This window comes from Barbus barbus, assembly GCF_936440315.1.
Source record: "Barbus barbus genome assembly, chromosome: 49".
NCBI classification, from domain to species: Eukaryota; Metazoa; Chordata; class Actinopteri; order Cypriniformes; family Cyprinidae; genus Barbus; species Barbus barbus.
In genome coordinates this window covers 8,036,833-8,051,836 of record NC_136727.1, presented here as the reverse complement: position 1 = coordinate 8,051,836, position 15,004 = coordinate 8,036,833, and the positions used below count along the sequence as shown (strand labels likewise).

General features: G+C 37.8%; 1 protein-coding gene and 1 pseudogene across 3 annotated transcripts in view; both read left to right on the top strand.

The window, feature by feature from the left end:
* Positions 1 to 15,004, top strand: part of LOC306867262 (von Willebrand factor D and EGF domain-containing protein-like) — a 175,087-nt pseudogene that overhangs the window by 107,370 nt on the left and 52,713 nt on the right. The window lies entirely within an intron of this gene.
* On the top strand, positions 5,039 to 8,806 carry LOC306867282 (uncharacterized protein). Of its 2 annotated transcripts, XM_079412880.1 has the most exons (5): positions 5,096 to 5,514; positions 6,285 to 6,369; positions 6,462 to 6,605; positions 6,869 to 7,124; positions 7,424 to 8,445. In XM_079412880.1, the coding sequence occupies exons 2-5, from the start codon at positions 6,367 to 6,369 to the stop codon at positions 7,975 to 7,977; spliced, it is 957 nt and encodes a 318-aa protein (XP_079269006.1). In that variant the 5' UTR covers positions 5,096 to 5,514; positions 6,285 to 6,366; the 3' UTR covers positions 7,978 to 8,445. The 2 variants fall into 2 exon arrangements, 1 of the variants encoding a protein (XP_079269006.1); XR_013783999.1 differs by lacking the exon at positions 6,869 to 7,124 and having other exon boundaries at positions 5,039 to 5,514; positions 7,424 to 8,806.

Genomic DNA, 15,004 nt, shown 5'->3' with positions numbered 1-15,004 from the left:
AAGGTAAGCTCTTTTAATTAATTTGTTAAAACATAAGTTTAATATTTGAGGTTAATAATTGTGCTACTATTAATGCATAAGTTGTAGTTATTTTTTAACTTTGTGTAATTTGATTGGTTTAAACTCGGAAATATCGAATAGGCAAGTCAGTATGTTGGAGAAATGTGCTTTTTCATCTCAATGTGGTAACGTTAATGATAAAGTTTAAATGATGTCAGTAATCTTACTTGATTAGATTGTCAGATGTATTTAGCTTTGGTGTACCCGCTTCATTTGTTTTTTAAACGTTCAATTATGTAACGTCACAATGTATGTAAGTTAAATACATTAAGCTGACTCATTTTCACGGTCTAAATCTTCTAGGTAGGGCCCATTTAGATATGGCTCCGACCTCCGTTTATACTCATCTCACTGTTCAGCTCACGAAAGACTAAATGTGTCCAACGGCATTAATTAAGTACTGTGAAGACAAATTAGTCGAACGCCGCCATTGCATCTTTACTGAAGCCGCATAGATGGCGCTGTGGGATTAGCGCCCTGCTGAAAAAACCAGCTTAAACCAGCCTAAGATGGTTGGCTGGTTTTAGCTGGTTTAAGCTGGAAATAGCTGGTTTTAGCTGGTCTCCCAGCCTGGCCAGGCTGGTCAGGCTGGTTTTAGCTGGTTGGTCAGCTGGCCTTCCAGCCTGGTCAGGCTGGTTTTAGCTGGTCTCCCAGCCTGTCTAGGCTGGTCAGGCTGGTTTTAGCTGGTTGGTCAGCTGGCCTTCCAGCCTGGTCAGGCTGGTTTTAGCTGGTCTCCCAGCCTGTCTAGGCTGGTCAGGCTGGTTTTAGCTGGTTGGTCAGCTGGCCTTCCAGCCTGGTCAGGCTGGTTTTAGCTGGTCTCCCAGCCTGTCTAGGCTGGTCAGGCTGGTTTTAGCTGGTTGGTCAGCTGGCCTTCCAGCCTGGTCAGGCTGGTTTTAACTGGTCTCCCAGCCTGTCTAGGCTGGCCAGGCTGGTTTTAGCTGGTCTCCCAGCCTGGTCAGGCTGGCCAGGCTGGTTTCAGCTGGTCTCCCAGCCTGGCCAGGCTGGTCAGGCTGGTTTTAGCTGGTCTCCCATCCTGGCCAGGCTGGTTTTAGCTGGTCTCCCATCCTGGCCAGGCTGGTTTTAGCTGGTCTCCCAGCCTGGTCAGGCTGGTCTCCCATCCTGGCCGGGCTGGTTTTAGCTGGTCTCCCAGCCTGGTCAGGCTGGTTTTAGCTGGTCTCCCAGCCTGGTCAGGCTGGTCTCCCATCCTGGCCAGGCTGGTTTTAGCTGGTCTCCCAGCCTGGTCAGGCTGGTTTTAGCTGGTCTCCCAGCCTGGTCAGGCTGGTTTTAGCTGGTCTCCCATCCTGGCCAGCCTGGTTTTAGCTGGTCTCCCAGCCTGGTCAGGCTGGTTTTAGCTGGTCTCCCAGCCTGTCTAGGCTGGTTTCCGAACCTGGCCAAGCTGGTGTCTATTTTACCTAATTACAAATTAATTAGATTGTTCCACTTTCTGACAAGGTTAAATTCAAGGGTAGTTTAGTATCATAGTCAAGCATGCTAGATGGTACATCTTAAATTATTCTAGTTGCTAATGATATAATATATCTGAGAGGAGTCTAAAACAAAATTATAAAACTGGTTTCACAAATAAATTATAGCATAAAATACAGTATAAATCTGTAGCATGCCCTGACTTAAATCAGATTAAATTATTGTCTGATGAAATACATTCACCATAGTTGTATGACCAAATATAATTTGGTATTTATATAATATATAACAATTTTAGTGTCATCAGTAATTAAAATATACTAAAATTTAATTTTTACAATATCTTTGACAAGAAATGCATAACGCATATATAACTTCTGGAATGTGTGAGTCATTGAGGACTGATTGAGGACGTTTAATATGTACAGAATATCATTTTCTTAGTTTTCTGTAACACTTTGTACTATTTTAAATATACTTCAGTTATTTCCAAGGATGGAATTCAATTGTGTGATGTTTGTAAAATAATTAAACACTACTTGTTATAGAGAATGTAAACTCACATTTGTTTTTCATTAACATCTTTTCTCTGTTCCGACAATTTTAAAGTTAAGGCAAGACGTGTTGTTGTCGACTCCTGGCAAATGTCCAGGCTAAAGTAATCCCAAGTCAACTACTTCCATTGTTCAAAACTAGGTTTCCCACTTACTGTTACATACAATTCTCAAAAGCATGACTGACAGTAGCAGTCTGAAAGATCTGAAAGTGTAGGTTGTATGTGTTGGAGTGGGGTTTGGGGGCGAGTGAGGGGAGAGAACAGACTGACAGTCACACAGAAACAGCATCACTATATGAAAAGAGCTGCACTGTGACACACCTACATCTACAATCCCCCCTCCCTAGACTGCTATACACACACCCACTCTTCCTCATCGACATCCACTCACCCAAACCTCCCATAGCAATACACCAACATCCCACAAACTCTTGCCACCACACTTTTCTCACCCAACCCACACTCATACACCCTCCTCTACACCCATCCACACCCCTCACATCAACTACCTCTCACCCAATCCACTTCTCCCACATCGATATACCCACCTGTGCCCTGCACTTACTGACCCCCCCCCCCCCCCCCCCCCCCCCCACACACACACACACACGCATGTTGGTTTTTGTGGTTTATTATTTATGGGGACTCTCCATAGGCGTAATGGTTTTTATACTGAACAAACTGTGTGTGCTATTGCCCTACACCAATCCTACACCTAAAATTACCTCTCACAGGAAACCTTGTGCATTTTCAGATTTTCAAAAAAACACCATTTAGTATGTTTTTTAAGCCTTTTGAATTACGGGGACATAGGCAGTGTCCTCATAAACCACCTTCATATTATAATACCTCTGTCATACCCATGTCATTATACAAATTTGTGTCCTCATAAACCACATAAACATACACACACACACACACACACACACAGAGTGAACACAAAATAAAACAAAATAAATAAAATAAATTAAAAATTAATAAAAATTAAACAAGTAGATTGATTGAAAGAGGGAACACTAATGTTAGAGGAAAAGAAAAGAAAAGAAAAGAAAAGAAAAGAAAAGAAAAGAAAAGAAAAGAAAAGGTGGACAAGTATGGTGTCCCATACTCAGAATTTGTGCTCTGCATTTGACCCATCCAAGTACACACACACACACACACACACACACACACACACACACACACACACACACACACCGTGAACACAAAATAAAACAAGTAAAAAGAATAGAAAAATAATAGATGATTTAATAATAATTAATTTATTTATTTATTATGTAATGTTCTAATTTTAAATGTTTATGTGAATTCTTCGTGACTGTGACGTGTTTTAATTGGCGCGCGTGCTGAACATTCGAGTCTCATTCAAACACTGGAGTAGAGGGAGTTGCCATGGAAACGACGACTGACTAGCAGGAAGCTCCGTCTTTCGCTGCTGTTTTGACTGTTTTCGGTAAGTTTAGTCCCTAAAATCACACAGATATTACATACAACTGTCCCTGACACTTCTCTTGCTTGTAATTGTCTGTTGAAATTAATTTATAAATGGTTTAATGTCTTCGAACATGTCCGTTAGCATTTTAGCAGTTTTCAGAGGACGTAACATTAGGCTAACTCCATAGACTGAGCTCTTTATGAAAGTTTGGGATTTTAATTACATATGTATGTGTAGATGAGAGCTTTTGACAGTTCTGTAATAGTTTTGCTGGTGTTTTTTTCAATGGGTAATTCAAATCAGATAAAAAAACGCACAAAAAAACCCCCAGTAATATTGTAAAATATTACGATTTAAAATAGCTGTTTTGTGTGAATATATAGTAAAATGTAATTTATTCCTGTGATCAAAGCTGAATTTCCAGCATCATTACTCCAGTCTTCAGTGTCACACGATCCTTCAGAAATCATTATAATATACTGATTTGCTGCTCAAGAAACATTTCTGAAAACAGTTGAGCTGCTGAATATTTATTTTTAATTTTCTTTAGGATTCTTTGATGAATAGAAATTTCAAAAGAACAGCATTTATTTTAAGCAAAATTCTTTACACTCACTTTTGATCAATTTAATGCATCCTTGCTGAATAAAAATATGAATTTCTTTTTTCTTTTCTTTTTTAAAATAACTTTTAAACTGTGGCGAGGGGGCTTGTTTCATCCCACTGTTTTTGGGAGAGGCACGCACAAGCTCCCAGTCCAGACTCTCTCTCCACCTTCCCGTTCTCCGGTGGCTTTTTATCCAGCCAAATGTACCATCATGGATCACAAAGTATAACCAAACCATCATATCAGTTATCATAGCAAAACATTACAATCAGAGTTGTTTCAAGGTAAAAAAAATTAAAATCAGCATAACCTTATCCACGCTAATTACTGCAATTAGACACAGGTGTTTATCATTTTGCACTTTACTCAATGCTCGTCTCCCAAATCTCTCTCCTGCTGCAGACCTTGCTGAACCACGCCTGCTGAAAATACAGCTTTGGTCACAGAAATAATTTACAGTTTAACAGATATTCACACAAAACACATATCATAATCGTGCACTACAGTTATATGTGAAGAAATGGATCATCTTTTGTGTGAAATAATACGAACAGCACCTCTGCTAATCTTTCTCCTTTTGGTTTCTGTCTCGGGATGCCCATGCCCAAGGTTACTAAAGATTATGCAAGTTCCAGTTTGGATCCAGCCTCACTTGAGAAGACTTCAGAAGACGCCAAATCTCAAGATGACTTCAGATGATGACAACTATAAATGAACATACAAAGCTGCCAAATATTATCCTTATATTGTAATCAATGCCCTAAAAGGTAAGTTAACAGATTTTCAACCAGATTTGTATTGTTACAGTGTTGGTAATATATGTAAATGAACAGTGTTTACCTGTTCTCTAAATTACATGTACCGAGATATCACCATTTATTTGTAGGCAAAACTCTGCCAGATGATGCAAAAGGTTGATTGCACGTCTCATTTGTGTGTGGTGGTGTGTACTATACAGGGTATCCGCGGGGTTTTAAAAAGTATTAAAAAGTGATAAATCAAAATTGACAAATTTAAGGCCATTAAAAGTATTAAATGTGGTCTCAAAGGTATTCTTTTTTCCAAATTAGGTATTATTTTTTCAGACTATCAGGTGTCCTATTCTGATTGAAATTCTATCTGCGTTCGCGTTAGTTCGTTTAAATATGGGCTTTAGCATATCTGGGGACATGATCAAAGATCTTTCGTCTCCGTCTCAACTTATGTTTGATGCTGACGTCATATTCAGTGGTCGTTCGGCAACATCTCAGAACACAGAAGTTGGCTGGGCCATTCGTGTTGATGTTTGATGAGTGCCTCAATCAGGCGTCAAAGAAAAAACAGCTTGACATCCATGTTCGATACTGGGAGGACGACCGTGTCCAATCCAGATACTTTGGATCTCAGTTTTTGGGACATGGAAGGGCAGAAGATTTGTTGCATCACATAAAGGTAAGTTCTTTTTTATATAGCCCTACTTACGCGGTATCCTGTGATCACTCATTTGAAGAGTTATTTATTCTCAAAGATTTTGTATATTATAGGATGATGTTGGCTAATTTACTGTTAGATCACACACACAAGGACTATGAATCGGCATCAAACGCACAATAACTGGAATTTAAAACTCTTGAAGAAACAAATGATAAATAAACTGTTGGACAGATATACACTAGGATTTGTGCGCTCGACATTTCTTCGCTTTGTGCCGTGAACATTTAAATGCGCACTTGCTGTGACTCCGTGTTGCTTTGAGCACATCATTCTGCACCCGCGATGCGCATACGCGCTTTGTGCGCTCTGTTTTGAAGCGTTTCATATTATCATGGTTTTGCGCACTGAAAGATTATTAAAAGCCTATATTTTTTATACTTAACCTGCTCAATACATTTAAAATAAGCATAATTTAATTGTGTATTATTTCTGTGTAGTGTAGTGTAGGCTATATAAATATACACACTTCTGAATTCTTGGCATTCATATATAAATATAAAATTGTGAAATGTATGATTGCCTGATTGAATTTTATAAGAGCACTAATAGTAATATTATTTGTTTTTATTAACATGTTTAGATTAATAAAATGACTGCAGATTTTTTCAAGAATTACTTTTTGCTGCTGATTTATACACTCACTAAGTTAAATAAAAATACATAATACATTTATGTAATTTTTAAAGGTGTTAACTGCAAAATTCAATTTTTTTTCTGGCAATTGCAAGAACTTTCAACCCCTTCTTGACAAAGTTCCAAACTGATGAGCCATTGTTGCCCTTCTTGGCAAAAGATTTGACTGAGCTGCTGATGGTAATGATCATTAAATATTTTATAAAATTGATTGCATTTGGTGAATCTGTGTAAATTGTTGGATTACTAACTGCTTGTTTTGTAATTTTAAGAGTTTACTGAAGTGGTTCGTTCAACGAGAGCTCACCCAGGACCTCACACCCCTGCAGCTGATCAAAATAGATCTAACAGATGAAAAGAACTTGGTCTCCCCAAAGAGTGTAGACATAGGCCTGGGAGCAGAATCTGCTATCAAGGTAATTTTCTTATTTTTTCCCCCCCTAGAGATGCACATGTGTTTTGGGTTGCCTGCACAAAGAACCAGGATGTATGTTGTAAAATTAACTTCTGTCATTTAGTAGTACTACTACTGCTACTACTATATAGGCTGCTACTACAACTACTACTACTCAAATTAATAGTAATAAGAAGATGAAAAAGAAATAGGGATAAATAAGTAAAACAAATTATTTTCCAAAGCATTTGCAGTGAACATTCACTAATGTTCCTCATTTGTTAGGAACTTCAGAGCAAACCAGGATTCAAGGTTGGTGAGCTTTCTGTGCTCACCTTCAGGCGAGAATGTTTACAGGGCCTGGTTAAGGTTGTTGTGAAGCTACAGGAGAAAAGCCCCCTGAAATTAAAAGTGGTCAGGCAGATTGCATGCTTGGACCCTTCAAGAATGCACAGAGATCCCGATTGGTGCATCAGACAGATGAAGGGAATAGTGCAAACATTCCTCCAGGGCAAACATTTGGCAGGTGGCATCCCAGCTGGTCAGAAGATATTGTATAGGGACAGTCAAAGTGCATAGGTTATTCAGATTGATTAAAGCCTTGTGTGAGAAGTGTGTGTTAGCAAGATGGTTTTCTGCATTCTCCTCTCAACAGTCAGGAAGTGTCAATGCTTTATCTAATTAATAAGTTCAGAAGAAGCCTTACACATTCCTAGCTCTACTTAGATGTTATAACATGATGTTGTGATGTATGTATTGCCAAATGGTCTGATAGGCCAACTGGGACTACTAAATTTAAATGACCTATTAATTAACTTAATTTCTTTGTCTATGTTGTAGGTGATGTAATCATTCAGCAGTTTACATCATTGCTGTCTCTTGAGGGCAGAGGTGAACAATTCCGCTCTTTCCAGCCTTTCAAGCAACGTGTGGATGTGTTTCTACACTTGACCCTCAGCCCATCCTACATGGACCTGTTGAGATTCTGCCAGAGCGTTTTACTTCTTTCACATGGACAAGCCACCGTGGAGAGGGGCTTCTCCATTAACAAGGAGGTGGAAACCTGTAACCTTCTCGGTGAATCCTTGGAGGCACTGAGGTTAATCTGTGACAATGTCAGTAGCTGTGGTGGTGTCCTCAAGGTGCCTTTAACCAAGGACCTGCTGGCTTCTGTGGCCTCAGCAAGGTCCCAGTACAGGCTCTACCTGGAGCAAGAGCGTAAAAAGAGGGAGAGTGATGCTCAAACACAGAAAAGGAAGGCCGCAGAGGACGAACTACAGGAGCTCAAGCAGCAACGCAGAGTCTGGACGAAGTCTGTGCCATCCTTGAAAATGATGCCAACAAATTGGCCGAGGAGGCAGAGGGGAAAGCTGGGTCAAAAATGGCCCAGCTAATCACCAAATCAAACACACTTAGAAGGAGACACAAGGAGAAGAAAGAGGAACTGGTCAAAATGGACAAAACTATTGAGGAATAGGCCATGGAATTAAGGCACTTGCCATAGGATTTTATGCCCACAAATTCATATTAGGCCTATAGCACAAGTGCAAACAATAGTTCATGTAGTGGATGCCAGTTTGTGAATCAGCAACAGTTCATACAAGATGCCAGTTTGTGAATCAGCAACTTGCAGTGAATGCCAGCCAGTGTGCTGGAACTATCCATTCTCTCCATTGCACATTTTATGTAGTTTGTTTTATTTTTATTTACTAAGTGAAATAAATATGTGCAATATGTTGTCAACATCAGTCTCTAAATCTATTCTTTTTTGTATGTTATATATGTCAAAATCTGTGTAAATAATAGAAAGGTTGCTGATTAACACTTGCAATTCAGTGTCGTGATGGTTTTAAAAAAAAATTCTGAAGGTAGTAAAAAAGGTATTAAAAAGTAGTAAATTTAACTTAAGGATTGCTGTATATACCCTGACTATAACTTTTGAAGAGGAACTAATGCTCCTTTGCAGGGCTTTACAGTGCGACCATTTCAGTCCAGCCAAGCCGCTGTGCATCTTCATTCAAATACAGCGGTGTTTCGTTTAAGAATGAACTGCGTTTTTAAATTAATGAGTCAATGATTCAATTACCCATTCATAAAGACAGTCATGTACTTCACTCCTGAATGAATCAGCCGTTCGAACGAATCAATTCAATTAATGATTCAGTGATAAAATCAGTGAATTTAATTGCACTTATGCAACCTCTGAGCCTCATTAAACATCTGAAAATACACCTACAAGCCACTTGTGTTCTTCTGTGCCACCTCTGTAGTACACATTTATTCCTTATTTACTGATTTAATTTGATATTTAGCATCGTTTGGTACTGTGTTGCCTCCAGGCAACATACTTTATTTTAGGATTTTTTAATAAAATGAGACACCCATTTAATTGATAAATGCTATCTCAGGGTAGTAGAACTCAAACACTAATCAATGAAAACCCCAAAAAAGTGGTCACATGACCCACAGTGGTCCATTTTGCTTCCAATAGGTGCGTTCGACTTCATGCAGCACTTAGCAGACCGATCGGCGGCTGACTTGAAGCAGTGCATGCCGGTTAGAAATTTAGTCCGACTTGAACCGGCGCCGACCACACGTCACTGTCACGTGTGGCATCAAAGTACCGCGATAGCGTTTCGAGAGCAGCCGGCTGACTCAGCCGGCGCAATTTCTCCAGAGCGACTGCGGGAGCGCTGATGACGACACAGCTGTTTCACGATTGGCCAAATTCACCACATGACAACACCAACGTGTATTTCGGGTTTATTCTGACAACTTCAGTCCCACTAATGCTCATATACGGACTTTCAAAAAAATAAAAATAAATTAACTTTTCATGTCATCTTCATCTCGTAAATCATGTTTATTAAAAGATTACAATTATTTTTACTGCAATCACTTTTTTGTTCATTCGTATAGCATAGGTTTATTTTGGACCTTTTTCATACAGACCCTTTACAGTATTAAGCTGCATAACCTATTTAGATAATCATTTTTTTATGGAATAAATCAAATGTCAATCTTACAGATTTTTAATATAATGTGGTCATCATGGATTCTGATTGATACTAATTGTCTAGTTACTGGGTTCATCCATCTTCACTTGCATGTGATTACTGCCAACAACTCTGGCTGGATGTCAACTTAATACAACATTCAGATCACTTTCATAAGCTGGTATAAATCATAATAGAAAGGCAAATAAATTGGGCTTATCCGTAGGCCTGTTCATGGTGTTCACGTATGAATGTTCATGGTGTTTTGTCTTACTAAAATGTGCTTTTTTATTATTTTTATTAAGTTGCAGTAGCAAAAACACGCATAATGAATCATACTGCACAAGTCAAATTTTCAATATGTTCTGTTTATTTACTTAAAACTTGTTTCTGTCGTGATGACACCCTTTCAAAATATTACATACATCTTAAAGGTTTATTAAAACAATACTTATTACATTGAACCTTTACTCACTTTCGTTGCTCATTGTGCTCAATTTCATACAACAATAACGGCATTTCTATAGCTTCCAGTTCGTCTGCAATAAAGCAAGCAAACGCCACGTGATCTGCCATGACTGAGGTAGATGCAGCAAATTACGAGAGCCCCGAAGTGTCCGACTTGACGACTCCGTTTTCAACTCCGCCCCTGACTGCAAGCGGCTACTCTCGTTGATCGCCGTCTGTAGCCGTGCTTCAAGTCGAACGCACCTAATGTCAGGACATGTGCACGTCACATGACTCCCTATTTTCTCCAATGAAAAGTGCATATATCATCAATTTTCATCCATATAATTGCCTACAACAAGTATGAGTCACCTTCATTATTAAGTTAAGAAGTATTTTCAAAAACTTTTCTTTATATCATCATATTTATTTTAGGAAATTAAAACTTCATGTTGCCTCAACATTGTACCGTAATGGAATCGGATGAGGCCATGCAGGCCTGCTAAGTTATAATACAAGTATATGATATTAGTAAGGAAAAGAGTTAGAATTATCTAAATGTATTTGCATTTTTGCAAAATTTTGTAATGCATTTGTAAAAATAGTAATTCAGATACTATATCTGCACATTATGATTTTTCTGTTGAGGAATTGCTTTCTCAGAAGCAGTGAGGTGTCATTAGTGAGGAAGGAGATTTTACATGCATGTGCGTGTGTGTGTGTGTGTGTGTGCATGCTTGTAAGGATAAAGTGCATATTAGGATAAGGTTATGCTGATTTTTTTACCTTAATTTTTTAACTTGAACTCTGATTGTAATGTTTTGATATGATAACTGATATGATGGTTAGATTATACTTGTGATCCACGATAGTACAATGTTGCCTGAGAGCAAGACCTGGATATGAAATTGCATTTTATTAAATATGAGATATGCAATACTTTAAAAACTTGATAAAACTAACTGTTCAGGTGTTTGGTTATGGAAAATGATGTTAACAATAAATATATTTATTTTTTATGCATAAAAATGTCAAATGTTTAATTTGTCCGTTGTGGTACAATGTTGCCTTGAGGCAACACACTTTTAAAATATAAATAAAATTAATGAAAATGTTTATTGAATTTGTTATAGTGTTCAATTTTAAGCAGGAAAAACATCACAAATATTTTTTTTTTTCTCGTTGATATTATATTGCGTACTGTAGAGGGTTAATCTTGTATGAAAATTGCATGAAAAAGAAAATGCCAGTATTATGCCACAAATATTTTCTACTTAGCTAATCTTAAATTAAACTTGGATTGATACTTTATAATACCAGAGACCAGATGTGATACTTCATAACGCAGGGGTGTCCAGATCTGAATTTAGGAAGGCAGATCTCCAGGAGCAGGATTAGGCAGCCATGTTATATTGGTTATGTATGATGGATTTTGAACTGTACTATATTTATTGCATGTTTTCTTGGTTTCCAGTTGAAGACATCAGTACATCAGATGTTGGCCTGGACAGCTGTATCAGTAACAGTACACCACACTGACCTCTCTGCGTTTGCATGGATGGCTGACTACTACCATGTTCTATGAAGGTATTATTTTAGCAAAACTGAGCACCTGTGACAGTGGAATTTGCAGTTATAAAAAATAGTCACACATGCGTATCAGTAAATTCGAAGTCACAAAATTTTTTTTTAGGAGTTGCAAATGTTTTATTTACACTTTCTCTCTCACAAACACAACACGACAGTAATACAATTTCAAATCCTGAGGTGCACAAATCCTATTCTACAAATCACAAATTAAGAAACTCATATGCTCACAGTTAGGAAAGAGTTGCTGCAGTGAATGTGGGGCAAAACACATTCATACACCCGAATCAAAAATGTGAAGTCATAAACAAATTAGGCACATTTGTATATGCAGTCGTGGTCAGAATTACTGGCACCTTTGATAAATATGAAAAAAGAGGCCTGTGAAAATAAACATTAAGACAATATAGACACACATCCTCTTCCAAGCAGATTTGTGACATTTTCTGTGGACTGGAAATTTTAATTATGGCCCTGATGGTGGAAATGGGAATTTTCAATGCTTTAGCTAATGTTCTTATAGCCACTTTGCAATTTGTGATGCTCTTCAATCTTTTGCTGCATATCAAAAAATATATTCTTTTTTTTACTCATTGTCGGGCACGTGCAGGTGGGGGTTTGGTGCTTGAGCACCTGCCCCTTTTCCTCCTCGATGCCCAAAGTGCCCTTTTGTCAAGGCAATTTTTTTACTTTTTTAAATTGTAATTAAAACAATAATTTTTTTTTGCTGCTTTTTATTTTTACAGGACAATAGTATGTATTACAATATAAGATATATCTTTTAATGTGCTAAAATATATATTTTTAATAATAAGTGCCGGGGGCGTGGCTTGTGGGCGTGGTGATATTTTCCTGCTTTTTTTTATTTGTCTCTAACTGATCACATGCCTGTTTTATTTTATTTATTTTTTTTTACTTATTGAAAGGTTAGATTTTTGTGATTATTTTATTTTTAATGAAAGAGCAAAGTATAAACAATAGATTTATTTTTTATAGGCTTCTTTGATCTTATTTATTAAGGGTGCCTATAATTCTGACCGCGACTGTAAGAATGAGAACTCATATGCGAGATCTCACATGACATATCAGTATGTGAGATCCCACATGCATACCTGCGCTCTATCCACTGATAAACACAGCATGTGGCCCTTGACCCATTTTATTTGACACAGAATTCTGACATGATCGTGTCATTATTACTCAATCGACACAACACCACCCTGAAATTACTTTGCACTGTAGAAATATGGTTTTGGCAAGAAATGTACAGTGGCAATTTTTTTTTTGTGCAATTTTTTTTGAGTGCTACTATTTCACATTCAATATTCTAGACTAAATTAAAGGTATATAAGTCACTTTTATGGATGTTTCTTTACAAACTTCATAGTTTGTTTTTTTATACCAAAGATATACCACAACAACAACAAAAATACCAGAGTTAAATTCTAATAAAGTCTATAAAAAATGTTCAGTTCTAATAAACACACATTACAGGAAAAAAAGAATTAAATATTATGACGAAATTAATATTACAGAATATTCTGAAAAAAATGAAATATATCCCTGCATAAATCAGGTATAACTGAGCCTGTGAAGTTCTTCATTTGTGATTTATAGAATAGGATTTATACACCTGCAATGGAGATTTTGAGAAGGTGTAACTGTTTTGTTGTGTTTGTGAGAGAGAAAGAAACAAAATATAAGATTTCAACTCCTAAAACATTTTCTTAAGGGAAATAAAAGTGCTCAGTTTCGTTACAATAATACTAGATACAATAGATGCACTGTATGCAAATATAACAAAGGGACATAAACAACTTGCCAACTTATTATCTTTAAGTGAAAATATTCATTTTGAATACAAAATAGATCATTTGTGTGATTCGTGTAGACCCAAAGAGTTATTGAAAATTAACTTTGTCTACTGATATTAAAATTGTGGGTTACATGTTCATCACCTTTTTCAATCCTGACCTGATTAGTTTACATCCCTGATCTGATAATGCAAAGAACTTTGTTTTAATTGCAACATTTTAATTTCTATATTAGTCTAATAAAGAAGCTTTGTATACAGAAGGTTTGTATGCTCTAAACATGTATTTGTAACTGTATATTTTGTATTAATAAAGATATTATGACTAAATGTGGTGTGTTTAATAAATTATTACTAATGTATCTATTATTAAGTATGTGAGATTTTTAAAAAGCAGAAAATCAACATTGTTTTGATGCCACGAGAAACTACGCTGATTCCATGTCAGTCTGCTATCTGGCCGGTCTTTGACCAGCTTAAACCAGCCAAGACCAGCCTGACTGACCAGCTTAAACCAGCCAAGACCAGCCTGACCAGCTAAAACCAGCCAAGACCAGCCTGACCAGCTAAAACCAGCCAAGACTAGCCTGATTGACCAGCTTAAACCAGCCAAGACCAGCCTGACTGACCATCTAAAACCAGCCAAGACCAGCCTGACTGACCAGCTAAAACCAGCAAAGACCAGCCTGACCAGCCAAGACCAGCTAAAACCGGCCAAGACCAGCCTGGCCAGCTAAAACCAGCCAAGACCAGCTAAAACCAGCCAAGACCAGCCTGACCAGCTAAAACCAGCCTGACCAGCTGAAATAAGCTAAAACCAGCCTGACCAGCTGAAACCAGCCAAGACCAGCCAGCCTGGCCAGCTAAAACCAGCCAAGACCAGCCTGACCAGCTAAAACCAGCCTGACCAGCTGAAACCAGCTAAAACCAGCCTGACCAGCTAAAAATGTGGTCAAAACCCCTCTAAAACCAGCCTGATAAACCAGCTATGACCAGGCTGGGAGACCAGCTAAAACCAGCCTGGCCAGCTTAGGCTGGTTTAAGCTGGTTTTTTCAGCAGGGCGGTAACTCTGCTCAACGCTCGCGTCGAAGAAGTCAATTATGGGGCAAGCGGAACGTCTCATTTAAAAACAGACGCGTCTTTGTGTTTCGTTATTTTATATTTTGTTATTAGACATGCACAGTTAGTTGGCCTGATCATGTAAGTACTGGTACAAGTAACGTTAACGCATTTTAAAATGTTGCTTGTTTATAAAGAGTGACTGTTATTGGCATGACATGGCACATATTGCAGAACTAATGTATTATCTTTCTCCTGTTTTTAAGTAACACGCTTCTCCTGTGCAGTCAACTCAGTCCCTGTCTTCATCCTTTGACTCCAGGACACACTCATTATTGAAGAAAGGTCTTCCAGTAAAGGAATGAGATTAGATGATGGAGCTGAAAGGTGGGCAAGAAGTTTTTATTACTTATGCATTTGGGGGACTGTTAAACTCATAAATCTACTTAAAAACACAACATTAATTTGATCTCTATAAGGTACAAGTATTTAAAATTAAGTATTATTTGAAGTAGTAC